At 42.8% G+C, this 18,594-nt stretch overlaps 1 protein-coding gene and 1 pseudogene across 2 annotated transcripts in view; one reads left to right on the top strand and one right to left on the bottom strand.

The window, feature by feature from the left end:
* The window catches only part of SLC22A1 (solute carrier family 22 member 1), a 35,187-nt gene extending 29,181 nt beyond the window's left edge, over nt 1-6,006 (top strand). Inside the window, exons 9-11 of one of the 2 annotated variants that reach the window (XM_008007741.3) lie at nt 1,909-2,021; nt 3,089-3,188; nt 5,706-6,006. In XM_008007741.3, the coding sequence (XP_008005932.1) occupies nt 1,909-2,021; nt 3,089-3,188; nt 5,706-5,772 (280 nt within the window). In that variant the 3' untranslated portion in view covers nt 5,773-6,006. The remainder of the gene's footprint in view (nt 1-1,908; nt 2,022-3,088; nt 3,189-5,705) is intronic. The other variant, XM_008007742.3, reaches the window with a different exon arrangement.
* A 4,798-nt stretch (nt 6,007-10,804) lies between these two features.
* LOC119625093 (mitochondrial import receptor subunit TOM6 homolog pseudogene) lies at nt 10,805-11,035 on the bottom strand (annotated as a pseudogene).
* Between the last annotated feature and the right edge of the window lie 7,559 nt (nt 11,036-18,594).

The raw sequence follows: 18,594 nt of genomic DNA, 5'->3' as shown, positions 1-18,594 counted from the left end.
CCGACCTAAAATTCTTGACCCAGCAAAAATACTTTCAAAAACAAATGGAAAATAAGGACTTCTTCAAACTTACAAAGTCTGAAAGAATTAATCACTGGCAGACCTATACTACAGGAAATATTAGTCTTGAAGGTCTTTCAGAGAAAATGAAAACAGTATCAGATGGAAATCTACATCTACACAAAAAAATGAAGAGCACTGAAAATGATAACTACATAGGTAAATGGACATATTTATTTTTTTCTGGTTATTTTCTTTAAAAGATAATGAACTTTTTAAAGCAGGGATTGGCAGACTTTTCCTGTACAGAGCTGGATAGCTAATGTTTTCGGCTTTGTGGATCACATATAGTCTCTATTGCATATTATTCTTTGTTTTTTTAAAAAATCTTTTAAGCATGTAAAATCCATTTCTAACTCAAATCTAAAAATGCTGTCTTTAGCCTGTGGACTGCAGTTTGCCAATCAAAACAATAATCACAATGTGTTGTGCAAAGTCTAGGAGGGAAGAAATACAAGTATACTATTGTAAGTTTCACATGTAATCTATGAATGTTACAATATTACTTGAAGGTACTGTGATCAAAGAGTTAGGTTTACTATAAACCTAAATCAAAAATTAAAAAACAAAATAATTATAGCTATTAAGCCAACACAGAAAATAAAGTGAAATCACTTCAAATAACTTGTAAGAAGGCAGAAAAAGAAAGGGTTACAAAGGACAAACAGAACAAAAAGAAAACAAATAGCAAGATGATAGATTTAAACTCAATCATATTAGTAATCACAAGAAATATAAATGGTCTAGTACTCCAGTTAAAAGGCAGAGATCGTCAGCTTGGACAAAAAAGTGAAACTCAATCACCTGCTGTCTACAAGAAGCTCACTTTAAATATAAACCGGGGTGGGGGGGCGCGGAGAAGATAGTTTAAAAGTGAAAGCATCCCCAGCAACTCTTCAAATGGAAAAAGCAACTAGTCACAGTTTAAATCTCATTCTCTCAAGAAAATGCTCATCTTAGCACAGACCAAAGCTTGCAGCCACAGGAAAGGAGCTTGAAGTTGGAATTTCAACGATTAGTCTTATCTTTCTCAACAACTACAAACTCAGCACCAGATTACCCTCATCAACACTGCAGATCCCCTGTGGTGTTAGTGCTAAAAGCTGGAATTCATGTTTTTCTTGGGAAGATCTATTTAAGGCCTGTTGCCCTGTGCAACAAATCTCTGGATCACATGCTTAAGGAACCACATTCACTGACCCTTAACCAGTGAACGCCAATGGCAGATCCCTCATTCTGATTAGGTCTCCTTTTTTCCCCATGTGCCTCCTCTAAGGGTCACTTGTTGGCTATTGAGGTGATGGATTGGTGAGTTAGTCCCTGGCGCAGATCAGCCAGGATTTCTGTCCTGCCTTGACCCCACTCCCAGGGTCTTAGGGCTGGGAAGGGCCCAAATCCCACTAGACTCAGTCACTCCCAGACATTGTGCTTTCATCACAGGTGATGACAGGTCATGGATCTAGGACAGGAGTGTGGTAAAATTGAAGTTTAGAGCAGGGAGCATGTGTTCTTTTTATCTTTGTAAGGCTTGTAGCAATTCTTCAGGAATTATATACCTAAGAGCTAAATATTTGAATGTATAGTTAAAAAGAGGTAGGCTCTCTGCCATTGCATGGGCAATGGGTGGCTCATATCTACTTTCGCTCTAGCCTATTACCTCCTCTCAACACCCTCTGGGCTGGTCCTCATGGTTCCCCCTGACCCCTGCAGTTTTCTTCTGAGGTGCTGAGCACTGGATACCCACAGCAAGCTGCAGGTATTGACATTGTGTTTGTTTTAGGATCAGGTTAACATTTGGAAAAGTGAATCACAAAATTACTATATTTTTTGTCCTTTGTATTTTATCAGGAACCTCGGAGTGATGGTGTGTTCCTCCCTGTGTGACATAGGTGGGATAATCACCCCCTTCATAGTCTTCAGGCTGATGGAGATTTGGCAAGGGTTGCCTCTCGTTTTATTTGGTAAGATTTTGTGAAGCACATATTATTTCTTCTTTTCCAGCTTGGCAGTGGGCTCAGCATGGGTGGAACTGAGTGTGAGTACTCAGTCATATTTGTGAGTGAAGGGAATGATATCTCTCAGTGAGTTTATAAAAGGCAAGGATGGTGATGCTCTTGGGATGTCTCCTGGCTTATTCTCTCTTGCTTCATGGGAAAGATAAGAAACCATTCCTAGGATATGGATCAGGGATTTCCATCCTCTCGCTCTGGACTCCAGTCATTCATACTACAGGACAGAATCTGAGAGACCTTTTGACGTAGTCTCCTGATAAATGTGATCACCAATTCTTACACATTTAACATATAATTGCTAGAGTCTTGAAGATGCTGAATTATCACCTGTCTTCTGTATCTAGATCTTAACAATTGAGAACACTCACGAGGAGATGAGTGGGAATCAAAGTTCTGTATCAGCTTTCTTCCTGATACAGTTGGATGAGAGAAGGGAGAGGGGATTCTTACTTATCTCTCCAAACCTAGGCCAGGGAACTTCCAAGACCCCTGCTTACCCACTTGATAGAAGGCAACAATTCCTGGTTGTTTGCACAGACCTGCCATGCCTGGGCACAGTTGAATACAAAAAGAGGGGTGGAGGAAGACATAGGGAAAGGGAGAAAGGAAGAAGGAGGGAGAAAGGGAAGTAGAAGGCGAGGGGAAAAAAGAGGGAGAAAAGAGTGATGGGAGGGGTCCACCCTGCCCACATATAGACTGTGCTCTATAGCTAATTCTATGTGTATATGTACCCCAATCAACAGATCCCCAAATACTTAAACATCAGTTACTATGGAACTTTATACTTCTATTGAAGTCAAATGAAGGCAATGTTTCCTTTACTTACTCTGACATTTCCCCAGTTATCCTACTGTTTTAATTTTCTTTTATAAATGTTCCTAACTTTTTTTCTTTTAAAAAAATAGTATCTGTCCCATCTGTGTTGTCTCTTCCTCTCTTTGGCTGGCTGTGATTATTTCTGTAAATGACATTGGCTGTGCTCTAACGGCTCCATTTGCAATCTGTTTCCTTTGAAGGGGTGTTGGGCCTGCTTGCCGCGGGAGTGACGCTACTTCTTCCGGAGACCAAGGGGGTCGCTTTGCCAGAGACCATGAAGGACGCCGAGAACCTTGGGAGGTGAAGCCCATGGTGCCCAGGACTCTGAGGCCCATGAGTCTGACATGCCCTCCAAATATCACTCCACATTCCTCATTTCCTCTTTCTTAAAAGTTTAGGAGAGCTTTACAGATATTTGTGTGTCTTTTTATTACTCCCAGAACTGCTGTGAGGGAAAAAAAACCATGATAGCCACTGACTTTACGTAACAAAATAATGAAGAGCATGAGTTGACAGTTATCTGTTCTTGACTGCATGGCAGAGAATGATTTGTCTGTGATGTTGGCTGTGGTGCACCAAGATCCCTAGATCACCCCAAGAGTTACATGATCCCTAGCTCATCCCAAGAGTTACGAGATCTCTAGATCACCTCAAGAGTTACAAGATCCCCAGCTCAACCCAAGAGTTAATGACTCTGAGTGGAGAACATTTTTAAATCAATCTCTGTCCTCTGAACAACTGTCTCAGATTCTTTAGTAATTTTCTTCACAAAATTCTTTTGACAGAGAGCAAGATTTTCTGGAGTTTCATATTCTAGTCTTAGAGTAATAAAAAAGGAAATGAAGGAACAGTGCTTGATGAGGTGATCTCTCTCAGGATCCTTTACAGGCTCCGTTCTATGGATTCCACAGCAAGGATGCATGTGTCCTTGTGAATAGAGAGAGAAAAGTCTATGCAGTCCTACAGACTTAGGTTTGAACCTAGGTCACCTGACTCAGTAGGCCATGTGACTTTGGGAATGTCATCGAACCCTATGGAGCTTTCTTTTTCATTTAATTTCCATGCCTGCAAAATAGTCACAATAATACTTAATTTACAGAGTTTCTTTAAAGATCCAATCAGATTAAGTAGGGGACAGTGACTAATCCATTGCCTGGCATATAGTAGGTGTTCAATAGAGCTCAGATTGTCTCCATTCTTCTTGCAAATTGTGCTGTTTCCCCAGTGATCCTCAAAACTAAGTGTGCAGAAGAAGCACAAAGGGAACATGCTAAAATGCTAAATTCCTTGGCCTTCTTGATTTTTGATTTAGAATGTGAATGATGCAACTCAGGAATCTGTTTTAATAATCTCTGCCAACAATGCCCATGCAGATAGGCACCCTGTACACCTCACTTGGAAAAATTCTGGATTTCTCAGTACTGATAAGGGCAAAACACTATTTTAACAGTAAATACATTTTCTAGTTGCTGATGATTTCCTTCTTTTTGATCCCAAATGTTGTGTTATGTGATTTAAAGATGTTTCGTTCTAGTTTGTTAACAGCCACTTGGTTGTCTTTTTTTTTTTTTTTTGACTTGGAGTTTCCCTCTTGTTGCCCTGGCTGGAGTGCAAGATATGGCATGATCTTGGCTCACCACAACCTCCGCCTCCCAAGTGGTGATTCTCCTGCCTCAGCCTCCTGAGTAGCTGGGATTACAGGCGTATGCCACTGCACCTGGCTAATTTATTATTTTTAGTAGAGATGGGTTTTCTCCATGTTGGTCAGGCTGGTCTTGGACTCCTGACCTCAGGTGATCCACCCACCTCGGCCTCTCAAAGTGCTGGGATTACAGGCGTGAGCCACCACGCCCGGCCTGGTAGTCTTTTAAGATGTTCTGTTTAATCCCTGCTCCCTCATCCTAATCATTCCCGCCCTGCCAGGGGAGGCGGGTGCTGCTGCCCAGAGCCCTGAACCCCCTGAGCATCCTCAGTTCTTGACAATACTCTTCACACGTTATAATAATTGTTTATTTCATTGTCTGTCTTCTCCACTATACCAATTCCATAAACAGTAGCCACAGTCTATGGCCAGAGTGATCATGTTGATTACTCCTTCTTCCCCACTCGCAAGGGGAGAATGTCAGGAATGGAAGTGACTGCAACTCTAGCTATTCATGGGGTGCTGACTGTGTGTGTGTCAGCCTCCCTGAAATGTGCATTTCACCAAATCCTCCCAAAACATTGGGAGGCAGCTACTATGGTTATCAGACCCATTCCATAGATGACGGACATAATGACATGTATCCCAAAAGTCACCGGATTCAAAACGAGTTAGCCAGCAACATGATCAACCTTCTACTTCAGGGGTTGTCTGACTCTTTCTGCAAAGGGCCAGATAGTAAATATTTCACACTTTGGGGCCCTGTGGTCTCTCTTGCCACTACCCAGTTCTGCCCCTGCATGGGAGAAGCAGCTATAGACAATGCATGAAGGAATGGTTGTGTCTGGATTCCAGTAAAATGCTGTTTATGGATGTTGAAATTTGAATTTCATGTCATTTTTTAAGTATCTTGAAATATTTTCATTTTTTCCAACTATTTAAAATGTAAAAACCATTTGTAGTTCACAGGTTGTACAAAAACAGGCTATAAGCTCAACTGGGGCCACAGGCTGTAGTTTGCTAAGCCCTTTTCTTCTTTGTTGTTTGTCATTCTTAATTTCTCTTTGTCTTGACACTTATGCATTTCTTTGTACGACTTTGCAACAGTTTCATCATCAACAAACTGATTGCTTATTTATTTATTTTAACTTCAACTTTTAACTTTGTTGTTACAGAAAAGCAAAGCCCAAAGAAAACACGATTTACCTTGAGGTCCAAACATCAGAACCCTTGGGCACCTGAGAGAGTTGCTTTGCGGGGATGGAGTGTTGGAGGGATGAAGATGGAGTTATCTTCTGCAGAAATTCCTAGACGCCTTCACTTCTCTGTATTCCTCCTCATACTTGCCTACCCCCAAATTAATATCGATCCTAAAGAATGGTTTGTGTGGGCTTTGTTTTATTTTGTTTTCTTTCTTTTAAGCTCTCCAAAGCCTTGGCTATCTTCCACCTGTGCATTCGTTCTAGGGAAAGCTGTTGGTGCTATTGGTATCGGGCACTTAATTATCTAAAGACTTTTGAAGATCAGTAGAGTTTAAATATTGCTATAAAAGAAGCCTGTGTAACTGGATTCCTAGAATAAATATTCTAGAAAGAATTTTCTAGAAAGAAAATTGGTTTGATTCACTCTCTGAAAGAAAATGCCTTTGCGTTTGTAGGTATCTATATTGGTGAAAGCCTTTCAACATGTCGATTGCTTGGAGAGTACGATCAGCCTTCCATATCCGTGGGTTTCACATCTGTGGATTCAACCCACTGCAGACTGAAAATATTTGGGTAGCTGGGGTTGGTGGCCCACGCCTGTGATTCCAACACTTTGGGAAGCTGACGCAGGAGGGTCGCTTGAGCCCAGGAGTTTTCGACCAGTGTGGGCAACAGTGAGACCCTGTGTCTACAAAAAAGAGAAAAATGTTAGCTGGATATGGTGGCCCACACCTGTAGTCCCAGCTATTAGGGAGGAAGAGGTTGGAGGCTCACTTGAGCCCAGAAATTCAAAGCTGCAGTGAGCCATGATTATGTCATTGCACACCAGCCTGGGCAACAGAATGAGACTGAGACTCTCTCAAAAAAAAAAAAAAAAAAAAAAAAAAAAAAAAAAAAAAAAAAAAAAAAGAAAGAAAAAGGAAAAAAAAAGAAAATATTTCTGCAGAAAAGATGTTTGCGTCTGTACTGAATGTATACAGACTTATTTTTTTGTCATTATTCCCTAAACAATACGGTATAGCAACTACTTACATAGCATTTACATTATATTAGGCATTATAGTTAATCTAGAGATGACTTAAAGTATAAGGGAGGATGTAGGTAGGTTATATGCAAAAATGACATCATTTTATATCCAGCACTTGAACATTCTCAGATGTTGGTGTCCATGGGGGTCCTGGAACCAATCCCCATGGATACCGAGGGGCAACTGTATTGGTTTTTAGTACGGAAACTCTGCCAGCAAACCATGTCCTTGTGACCTTTACATACACATGATAGAATAAAACACGCTCCCCATTCAAACACCAGAAGCATCATGGCCATTTCAGGGAAGAAATCTCTGTCCCCTTGTTCCAAGAAATATTTTATTCTATCTTACTCTTGGTTTTGGTTCTCCTTGGTGATTCTAGAAGGTCAACGCCTGTGCAAGCCGTGAGGTATCACAGTAAATATACCAAAGAGAGTTCACTTCACAGTGAGTTATGTGCTTCCTGAACCCTACACCATGATTTTGTTCCTGGAGGACACAAAAAACTTGATTTTAAAATTTCTTTATCTGTCAGACAAATCACAAAGATAACAATAGCCAGTCTTCAGAGTATATCAGGAAAAAGCTTCTAATGGGAATTGGAGGCATGGTGAAATACACGTGGCTGTATTATAGACACTTCTGGCCTGATCTAGCTGAGGTCAGTGATAGCCACAAGGACTTAAGATCATGGAAGTGGGTGCCAAGTAGCACTTTGGTTGTCCTTTGAGAATAGACATTGCTACCTGGAAACTCAAATCTTTGTCTTTGGCAAATAAATAAATAAATACATAAATTCTCAATGGTGGAGTGAACCTAGCCCTTCATTCCAGTGTTGGAAGCAAAGCCCTTGCCCTGTGTCTTATACTTTCTGATGATAATGATCACACCGTTTACTGGTCACAAATATGTAAATTGTAGGCTTTGAACGAGGTTTTTCAAATGTGTATTAAAAATGTCCTCTCTAATCTTTCTTAGAATCCTCTTGGCAAAACTTCTGTGGAAGGTCTTAAACAAAAAAAAAAAGTCACCATTAAAAACAGCGACACTCCCTGGCTAAACTTCCCCATGGCTCGTGGACACGTGTGAAAAAATGAGCACGTGTGCTGTTCTTGCAGCATAAGGCACAGCTAGTGTGTACTTATAGCACACAGCGGCATTGGTGCGGGTCACAGTAAGGTTTGTCTGACCATTCAGGAAGTGGATCTGGGAGAGTGGCAGGATCCCTGCAGGTATGTCTGCTCACGCTCTCCCAAGGGAGGGAGGGAGCGTAATTCCAGGGAGTGGTTTAAAAATGGAGCCGTGGAAACAAAGTGTATTTCATGTTGCCTGATGCATCATGAAGGGACATTGAGGACCCTTCCCTTCCTGCCTTCCTCACTATTGCTGTGACAGAGCCAAAGTCTGTCTTGATAAAAGTCGAGGCAGGGGGCTGTGAAAGGCATCTGGCAGTGTGAAGGCAGAAATAAGTGGGTTGGGGGCCAGATGGCGTTCAGATGCTTAGAAAGGCTGGTAGCTGTGACTTGGGCATCAGGAAACACACAAAGTCCCTGGTCAGGGCCTTGCTGTGAAATGCCTGGGCCCTTCCTATAGGGCCAGTGCTGTGGAGTTCCCTGCCGTTCAGCAAGTGTGTGCCGTGAGCCGGGGGATGCCCCAGTCCTCCTGGGCTGGTAAGAGAGCCCGAAGATAGTCACAGCAACGAATCATGCAAGAATTCTCATAGCAGTGGGGGGCACTCAGGTGGTGCTGTGAACATCGGAGCAGCATGCCTGACCCTATGCGTAGATGGAGGGGATCTTCAGATCCCTGCAGTCACCTCCTCAATCCTGCCCGAACATGTCTTCATGTGGGTCTTGCAATGAAAGAAGTAAAATTTTACCTTGGTCAGCAAGTGATGGGTGTGAGGGCTGCAGACCAGGAAAGATCAGGATGAGGTGGTAGCTGGGGGTCTGGCGGTCCAGGGACAGGTGTCTGACAGAGCAGGAGTGATGGCGATGGGAAGAGGCTGTCACTTTCTGCCTTGTTGCAGAGGACACAGCTTTCTGTCCCAGAAGGAGACTGGACCCTGGCATGAGCTGGATGTGGTTCCAGGATCTTCTCCACTACCTGTTGATTTTATGGCCTGGAGCAGGGTCCTTGACCATCTGAGACTCTGTCTGAGACTCCGCCTCCTTATGGCACCCCGCTCCTAGTGGTTGTGAGGATTCCAGGAACTGCAGGCTTCTCCCGGCAGAGCCCCAGAGTCAGTGTGGTGGCTGCTGCGGCATCAGGTGGCCTCCTAGCCACGTGGTCTCATGATCAGCAGCTTATGGTGGATTCAACAATCTCCAGCTGAGGAAAGAATGACTGTCCCTTGATGCTGACTCCCTATACCTGGTTGCTAAGGGCAACGTGTCCTATTGTCCACTCCACCTGCACCTCTGCCCAGCAGGTGGCAAGTGAATGTCTGATGTTTTGAGACATCAACAGAGCAGGCAAATTAGAGACCTATTCGACTTAATTTAAGAGATCCCTTACAAAAGGTCGTTTATGAGACACATGGATAAAGACTCAGTCATCGCCACTTTGGGAAGTTGAGGAAGCTAAGTTCAGAGACACCAAATGACTTGTGCTGACTAGCACACAACGGGACCTTGAATTTTCATCTTCTGGGTCAGATTACAGGAGGAGCAAGTATCAGTTTGCAAATTAAGCAGGAAGGAGGGCGGTTGGAGGGAGCTGGCTTTAGAGGCTGCGTCCTCTTTGGGATGAGCTTCCTGGCATTACTGATTGGGCATTTGTCCCTGGCCCCATGCTGTTGAGCAGGACAGAGGGAAACCTAAGTGTGCCCTGGGCAGAGTTCGAAGATCCCATCGCAGAGCGGTGACACTCTTGGCATCCTGTGCTCACTTGCTGATTCTGCTGTTCAGCCTGGACGGTGGCATTTATCCTTTTCAGGGTTCCTGTCTGAGTAGAGCATTTCATCTTTTTATGCCATTTATAAAAAGGATATATACATGGAAACTACATACACATCCCCACATTCACATACACAGCTACATACACAGCTACATCCACACACGGTCTGGTTTATGAGGGTATTGGATTAATTTCAAACCTCTCGTAGAGTACATGCTGCTTTCTCTGACCAATCTCATCATTCGGTTAAAATAAACACGAGATTCTGGTTGTCTGGGAGTTTTGAAGAATGGCAAATTTGTGACTATAAAAATAACAATAGCTCAGATGTATTCAGAGCTTGTTGTGTACTAGCTACTGTCCTAAGCACTTTCTTATATTATCTTGTTAAATTCTCTTAACACCTCTATTATATTGGGTAATATTACCTAATTGTAAAGAAAAGGAAACTGAGGCATTAGGAGGCTAAGTGGTTTGCCCAACATCACCAGGTAGTAAGTGGAAGAACTGGTAGTCTCGCTCCAAAATCCAAGTTTTAAAGCAAGGTACTGCATTTCCAACTGACATCTGGGCAATAGCATTCTTATGCATTACGAAGAAAAACCTCCCAAAACCAAAAAAAAAAAAAAAAAAAAAAAAAAAATTCATTCTTTTTGTAGAGAATCATTCTTTTTATTTTTTATTTTTCCTTTGTGTGCAGTCTTTATTTCAGTTTTCTTTTTCTTTTTCTTTTGAGATGGAGTTTCACTCTTGTCACCCAGGCTGGAGAGCAATGGTGTGATCTCTGTTCACTGCAACCTCTGCCTCCCTGGTTCAGGCAATTTTCCTGCCTCAGCCTCCTGAGTAGCTGGGATTACAGGTGCCCCACCACACCCGGCTAATTTTTGTATTTTTTAGTAGAGATGGGGTTTCACCATGTTGGCCAGGGTGGTCTATAACTCCTGACCTCAGGTGATCTGCCCACCTCAGCCTAGCAAAGTGCTGGGATTACAGGCGTGTGCCACTGTCCCCAGCCTATTTCAAATATTTGTTAAAACACCATTGTTATTCCTCAGGAAAAGAGCAAAAAACACCCCCCAGAGCATAGCTTGCGTGGTCCCCGATTGCAGGCTCCGTTTCTGGAGGTTCAGGTACAGTGCGGGAGTCCATTTGTCTACTTGGCTACATCCCCGACTGAGGTGTCCTGGGGTCAATGTCACTCAAGTTCCTGGTAAACCAAACTCCCGCGAACAGTCCCAGATTGAGGATCAGGTTCCTCTGGAATCATTCCTATCAGCGGCAAAGCAGTGGACACCCCACAACAGTCTCCCCCATTGTCAGGAACTTCAGGAGCTTCATTGGCTGAGCCTGCAGCACTCAGGGTGACCCAGTTGGAAGCCAGAGTAGTTGAGAATCATTCTTTTGGAGACAAGACTGAAGAGCATTTCCTGGCTGGTCTCAGCAGGAAGTTCTCAGGGTGGCTGCTCCTTGATGGTGTGAGAAGCACATTCTCTTTAGAACTGCAAGCACCAAGCACCTATCTGCAACTAGGGCTACAGGGAGTTTGCCTCGATTATTGCTAAATTGCAGTTTACCTGATGCCTCACTTGTGATTTTGTTTAGAAATTTTAAAATACCAAGAAACAGGAAGAAAAAAAGTAAAATTCACTTTAAATCCCACCACTTAGAAGAATTCCGTGGAGGAAAACTGAAGGTCGGTCACCGCCCCGTCTCCCTCACCCCAGGGAGTCAGTGTTGACAGGCGGTGAGTTTCCACCCTTCCTCTACAGATGGAGCTTGCTGACTAAGGGAAAAACTTCAAGCTTTTACAGTTCGCTTCATTCAGAGGTCTTACTGAGGACTACAGCCCAGGAGAAGTCTTTCAGAGAGTTCTGTCAGACTGCTCCAGAACACCATTTTGGCTCAGAATTTATACGCAGGTCATGGAGGTTCAGTGCAAAATCACATCAAGCTTGTTTGTAAGTTACATGAAAGCAGAATCAATCGCATCAAGGTGTGGGAGCAGGAGCACATCTGGTTATAGAGTACAGTGGCACAATCACCAACCCGGTCAGACGTTATCTTCCGTGTGGGAAAAGGCAAGGCTAGAGGCATTTAATACTTTTTTTTGGTTGTTTGTTTTTTTGAGACAGTCTCACTCTGCCCTGCAACCTGGAGTGCAGTGGCATGGCCAGGGCCCACTGCAGCCTCTGCCTCCCTGCCTCAAGTGATCCTCCCACTTCAGCCCCCCTAGTAGCTGGGACTACAGGCATGTGCCATCATGCTAGGCTAATTTTTTGTATTTTTAGTAGAGATGGGGATCTCTTGCCATATTGCCAAGGTTGGTCTCAACTCCTGGACTCTAGTGATCTGCCTGTCTTGGCCTCCCAAAGCTCTGGGATTACAGGCATAAGCCATTGTGCATGGCCAAGTCATTCAGCTTTCAAGGAAAGACTTGACTCAGGCAAGAGGCATGGGGGCTTCTTGGGCTCCATGTGCTCCGTCCTGCTTTATCTTCAAAGCACCTTTCCAGGGAGCTGCATGGGCTCCCAGTCAGGGGTTTTGTGAAACGATGTTGGTAAGCAGAAATAAGCATACCTGGCTTCTTACCTTTCTTACGAGCCATATACAAAAATATCAGGCAGGATGACCTTCTGAAGCACCAAGAATGCGTGTTTCCCCCACACTCTTCCTTTCAACCCCTATTCTGGCGACCATTGCCAGCTGAGTGGCCAAAGGGGAACCAGAAGACAAAGGCTGCAGACCCCCAGCATTGGGCGGCAGGCCAGCTACGACAGAGCCTCAGGACACCAGCATGGGTCTCCCTGTCAATGGAGGAGGTAGAATTGTCAGGGCCGGGAAAGCTGGCTCCTGAGGGGTGCATTAGTCTGAGTGAAATTTGCCTGTGAGTAGCCAAAATCTCCAAAATATCAGGGGCTTAAACAAGATAAAATTTCTTTCTTTCTGAAGTTCAAGAAGCTTGAAGGTCAGAGTGCAGTGCTTGTGTGGATGTGGCAGTGACAGGCCCAGGTGCCTGCCATCTCATTCTGTGGACAGTGCTTCCTCCCCGAGGTCCACGCTGGCTGCTGGGCTCCCCATTACATGCAGGAGATGGGGTACCACGAGGAACACAGAGCCTCCCTTTATGGGCACTTCTGGACACTGCCCACAGCCCGTCAACTGGACCTCATGGTCAGAATATCTGGAGAAGTGAGTGGCTTCAGGCCTTTCCTAGAGTTGGGTTGGAAGTAGGTGAGAGGAGATGGGAGGTGACCGAGTGTGTCTGCTCTGGTTGGAGGGGTGGATGACCTTGAGGGTCTGAGTAGTGACCCGCTTGGTTGCTGTAGGTGGCCATGACGCTGCCCACCTGGGGCCTCTGAGCAGGTGGACCTGAGGCAGCTCAGAGATTCCTTGTGCCGTGGGGGTAGGGGGAGCAGCATGATGTGACTTAGGGCTTGTCATGGCTGGTGACAGGGTTTGGCTGTGTCCCCACCCAAATCTCATCTTGAATTGTAGCTCCCATAATTTCCACGTGTCATGGGAGGAACCCAACTGGAGGTAATTGAATCACGGGGGCGGGTCTTTCCTGTGCTGTTCTCGTGATAGTGAATAAGTCTCACAAGATCTGATGGTTTTATAAAGAGGAATTCCCCTGCACAAGTTCTCTCTTCCCTGCCACCATGTAAGATGTGCCTTGCTCCTCCTTGCTCTTTCGCCATGATCATGAGGACTCTGCAGCCATGTGGAACTGTGAGCCTATTAAACCTCTTTCCTTTGTAATTACCCAGTCTCGGATGGGTCTTTATTAGCAGTGTGAGAATGGATGAATACAGTTGGGATGAAGGTTCCACCCACAGCTAGGGCACGGACTGTATAACTGGGACCACATGGGAAGAAAGACACACCGGAAAGGCTGGTGTGGGCACAGGCTGCCCAAGGAGGGACACCACCTGCCAAGCCATGGAATGAAGCAAGCCTCCCGGGACCTATGTGCCCTGCTCTGGGGACACCAGGGGAGGGGAACAACCTGCAATTCATGAAATTTACATGAATTTATGGAGGGGAGAAAAACCCTGATGTCACTGAGCTTACTTTGAATTGAGAAGATTACGTTTTCCACTGCCTGCTGGAGTAGGGGCCTGAGGTAAGAACGAAGTCATACAATTACAAGGTCATGTTCCTTGCACAATTAACTTGTGTAGCCTTAGAATTCATGGGGTTGTGCCGTCTGTATTGGTCTGCAGCTTGCTTTTTCAAGTTAACTTCTTTCCACTTCAGCACACAGGGATCTGACTGGTTTGAGCAACTGCATAGCAATATATTGAGTGCCATCATTGATTGAACCATTTCTGCTTTCTGTTCCTAGAGTGTGGTCCCCTTCATGTGAATGTCAATGATGGGGTTGTTAGTTGGTTCTCCTGCCTCATCCTGTTTGCCACACCCCCCTTAGTGGTCCGACTCTCCTTGGGAGTGGTTAGGGCAGCGGGCTATCCCCTGGCTAGTCACCCAGGCCTTCTGCACCGCCTGGCCCAGACCCTCCTGCCTGCAGCCCAGCAGGATGGATGGATCAGCTTGGATTCCTGTGTGTCTTGGGTGCTTATGGCGCTTGGCCCACCACAGAGACAGAGAGCAGGTAAGGCGCTGTTCTGTGGGTTCCCGGACTCCCCTGTGCTTGGTCATCCTCTTGCACATCCTCTTGCGCCTTCTTCTTTTTTGTTTTTGTAAATGTCAAAGCTGTAGACTCTGTGTGCAAAACGTATTTTTCTTGCTGAACCAAATCATGTTTGCCTCATCTTACATATTCGTTTTGTTCTATTTCTGTATATATAGAACAAAATATGTATTACACTTTATTTTTATAAATATATTTTTAATGTATTTATAAATGTATTTTATAAATGTATTTATAATGTATTTATTTATGTATTTATTACATAAAATACATAAATACATTTAATGTATAAAATACATAAATACATTTAATGCATAAAATACATAAATACATATGTATTTATTACATAAAACACATAAATACATTTATGTATTTATTTGTGTAATACATTTATTATGTATAAATGTATTTTATAAATCATAAATTTATTATGTATAAACACTTTATAAATCATAAATTTATTATGTATAAACATTTTATAAATCATAAATTTATTATGTATAAATGTTTTTAGAAATACATTTATTATGTATAAGTATATTTATAAAATACATTTATTATGTATAAGTATATTTATAAAATACACTTATTATGTATAAGTGTATTTATAAAACACATTTATTATGTATAAGTGTATAAAACACACTTATGTATAAGTGTATTATAAAATATAAAAGTAAAATATATAAAATATAAATATAAAAGTGTATTTTATAAATACATTTTTATATACATTTTATATACATAAATACATTTATTTATATATTCTATATTTTATAAATACACTTATATTTATATAAGTGCCTCCTTGGGCAGCCTGTGCCCACACCAGCCTTTCCAGGGTGTCTTTCTTCCCACGTGGTCCCACTTATATTTATATAAGTGTATTTATAAAATATAGAATATAAAAGTAAAATATATAAAATATAAATATAAGAGTGTATTTTATAAATACATTATTATGTATAAATATATTTTATAAATTTTATACATTTATTATGTATAAATGTATTTTATAAAGACATTTATTTGTATATATTACATTTTATATTGCATACAACAGGGCTTACAAAATGACCTCAAACTTCCAGGGCTGTATTTGAAATCTCTTAATAGGTACATTTCCTAAACATATCACTGAAACATTTTGCTCTGACTCAATTAAATAACTCTCATCTCTAATAGGCACTATCCTTAGTCCTCAAATGCAAGAGACAACGTTTTTACCTTCCAACGCTTGAGAAGTGTACAGAGGAGGGAACCCATACCGTCTCCAGTGCTGCAGTCCCCTTGGAGTGGGGTGGCTGACAAAATAAATCTCAGGGGGACTAGATGGCCTTGGTGCACAAAAGAGATCACAACAGCCCAATGGACCCCCAAAAATGTACTGCCTGTTTCTGTGGCTCTCACACAGACCCTGGCTGGTGACACTAGATGGATTCTTTGCTAGTCCTAGGAGGGTAAAATGGGGACCCTATGAGCTAAAGAGCAGCTGAGAGGAGATGTGAGTAATCTATGACCCCATGTTCCATCCTCTTCATAGCAGATTCTAACATTGTTTCAGGCTAGCCCTGGTCAAAAAGGCTGAACTATTCAGAGCATCATGCTTGGGCATTCAGTTACCCTAGTTTAAGAGAGAGTCTTTCAGTTTTCATCCATCCCTCAAGGGAGCCTCTGACTGTGATTAGGATTTCCACCCAGTCTCGGGTGGCCTGCAAAATATCAGCACACCCTTCATTTCCCCACTGCTCTCTTTCTTCTCCAAGCATAGCAGGCATTTTCTTTCTAGCCCTAAACACTGGCTGCTCATAAAACCAACCCCTACCACTTATTGTCCAGCTCAGAGGTCCAGACCTCTAACTGTTTCAAGAATGTTCAGGTTTTATCAGCTCGTAGTCCCAGACATGAGCATTATTAATAACATTCACAATTGTTCTTCGTGACAAAGAGCTCTTTAAACATTGGAAGTTTAGACGTGGGAGGCAAGGCTTTTGTGACCTCATTTTCATCACTCTTAATTTGTACTTTTAGCTAAATGTCTTGAAAATATTTGTAATTTCACCCTGATTTAGTCATCATAGACACTGGCTTGTTTAACCATCTATTTGTTGGGCCTGCACCACAGCTATTGAGATGATTGTCCAGTTTATGGGCTCCCAGATAGACTCCCCTCCAGTTCAGGACATAGAGAGGAGGCTGTCTTTTGCCTGTGGCTGTGGCCTCCCAGGGTCCCTGGGGTTCATCTAAGCCTCACTAATGGAGCTGTCAAACTTTACCTCTCTCCTCAAACCCAAGTATTAAACTCCTCCCACCCATGTATTCATTTAGGCCTTTATTTAGAAAACACTCATTGAGTACCTGTTATGTGCCAGGCACTGTCTTAGACAATGAGGATTCAACAGTAAATTAAAAACAAAAGCAAAACCAAAAAACCTCCGCCCTCAGAGAAGTTACTTTCTAGCGGGGGAAAACAGACCAAAGCAAAATAAGGAAATGACATATTATTAAATCTTTGGAAAGGATTAGGCCTTGTGGATATGAATAAAAGAGCAGAGTTCAGCAGTTCCAATTGGCAAAAGCTGAGAAGGAAGAAACGACGAATCTTGTCCAGGACTTTTTGAGTTTGAGCAAAGATGTTCAATGGGTGGTGGGAGACGGCTTTGGGGCTTGAGCTCATGTCTGGAGAGGGAGAAACATCAGCATTTGATGGATACTGAAGAGAGGAGAGTGGATGAGCAGTCTGGAATGAGAAAAGATGACGTTCAGAGGAAAACCCAAGACGGAGGAAAGAACAGAGACTTCGTAATAAAGACTCGGGAAACTGCTGAAAACAAATGATAGTGTGGGATATAAGTCAGCCAATGATCATCATTTCACTGCTATTTGGGCAAAACCCTGTGTTCTCTGGCTCACTCTGACTTAAAATCTAGCAGAAAATATGATGGGTGCTTAGAAGGAAATCCCACTGTATTCAGCAATGTAGTGACTACAACGTACTGGGCAGCTGGAGGCTTCGTTCCACCATATGTGATTTGCAAGATGGTCTTGGGTCCTGTCTTTGTTCTGGAGGAGATGAGGAGGAGGGTGATTATGTTCTAGTTCTCATATTTATAAAATGGGGAGGGATTTTCCACCTTACATCCAAGGAGGAAAAACTACTGGAAGAATTATACTAGCTTCTATTTATTTACCATCTCATTTTCTGATGTGTGTTCTAAACATAGACACAGTTTAAGCAATATTCTAATAGAAACGTATTTTTGTCTTTAAAATTGCTGTCCCATTCCCATACATGTCAGTAGCTGGCCACAGTGGCATCCCTGCACCCTCGAATAGTTAACTTGCTCACGGCCTCTGTCTTGCTTAAGTATTTTTAAATTGCTGGATGATATCCTTTCTAAAAAATTTTTATTTTTAGAGACAAAGTCTCACTATGTCTTTCACCCAGGCTGGAGTACAGTGGTGCAGTCATAGCTCACCACAGCCTCAGATACCTGGGCTCAAATGATCCCCTCATCTCAGCATCCTAGGAGCTAGGACTACAGGCATGCACCACCATGCCTGAATAGTCTTACACAACTGTTTTTTTTTTTTTTTTTTTTTTTTTTTTTTTTGGTAGAGACAGAGTCTCTCTGTGTTGTGCAGGCTGGTCTCAAACTCCAGGCCTCAAGCCATCCTCCCACCTTGACTTCCCAAAGTGCTGGGATGACAGACATGAGCCACTCTGCCTTGCCTGCTCTCGTCTTTTTTATTAAGAAAGAAAAATGAAGATTTAAAAAGCTTTGGACAATATTATGCTGTAGAGATGTGGTTTGGTGGGAGGAAATAAAGCATGGTACAACAAGGTTAACCAAAAGGATCTTTTATGTAAGAGAATGAAATAGTAGAGAAGAAAAGTTGATCGTTCACTAGGGAAATTTATTTTCACATGAAAACATGATACCCAAGGGCTTAGTAAAATCAGTCTAATGGGAAACTCCACATGTGCTATGACTTTGAAGGCTTCCCTGGTCCCCTCAGTGACTGGGGCTGCCTCTGATACGGGGCCGCTGTGGCTGGTCCTAAAGACAAGAAACATGCAAAGTTCAAGAAGGTCAGAGAAATGTTTTTGCCAAAGAACAAGGACTCTTGGAGATGTCTAGGGTAGCGGCAAAAGACAAAGATGCCTAAATATGGATGGTGCTCAATGCCAAGCAGAGACAATTTCAACATCCTGATGACAGTGGTTAAAGTCAAGCAGAACAAGTTGAGCCTATAAACAAGTCCACGATAATACTCAGATG

This window comes from Chlorocebus sabaeus, chromosome 13 (assembly GCF_047675955.1).
Source record: "Chlorocebus sabaeus isolate Y175 chromosome 13, mChlSab1.0.hap1, whole genome shotgun sequence".
Taxonomy (NCBI): Eukaryota; Metazoa; Chordata; class Mammalia; order Primates; family Cercopithecidae; genus Chlorocebus; species Chlorocebus sabaeus.
The sequence above is the reverse complement of the archived record's forward strand: the minus strand, read 5'-3'. Positions and strand labels throughout refer to the sequence as shown.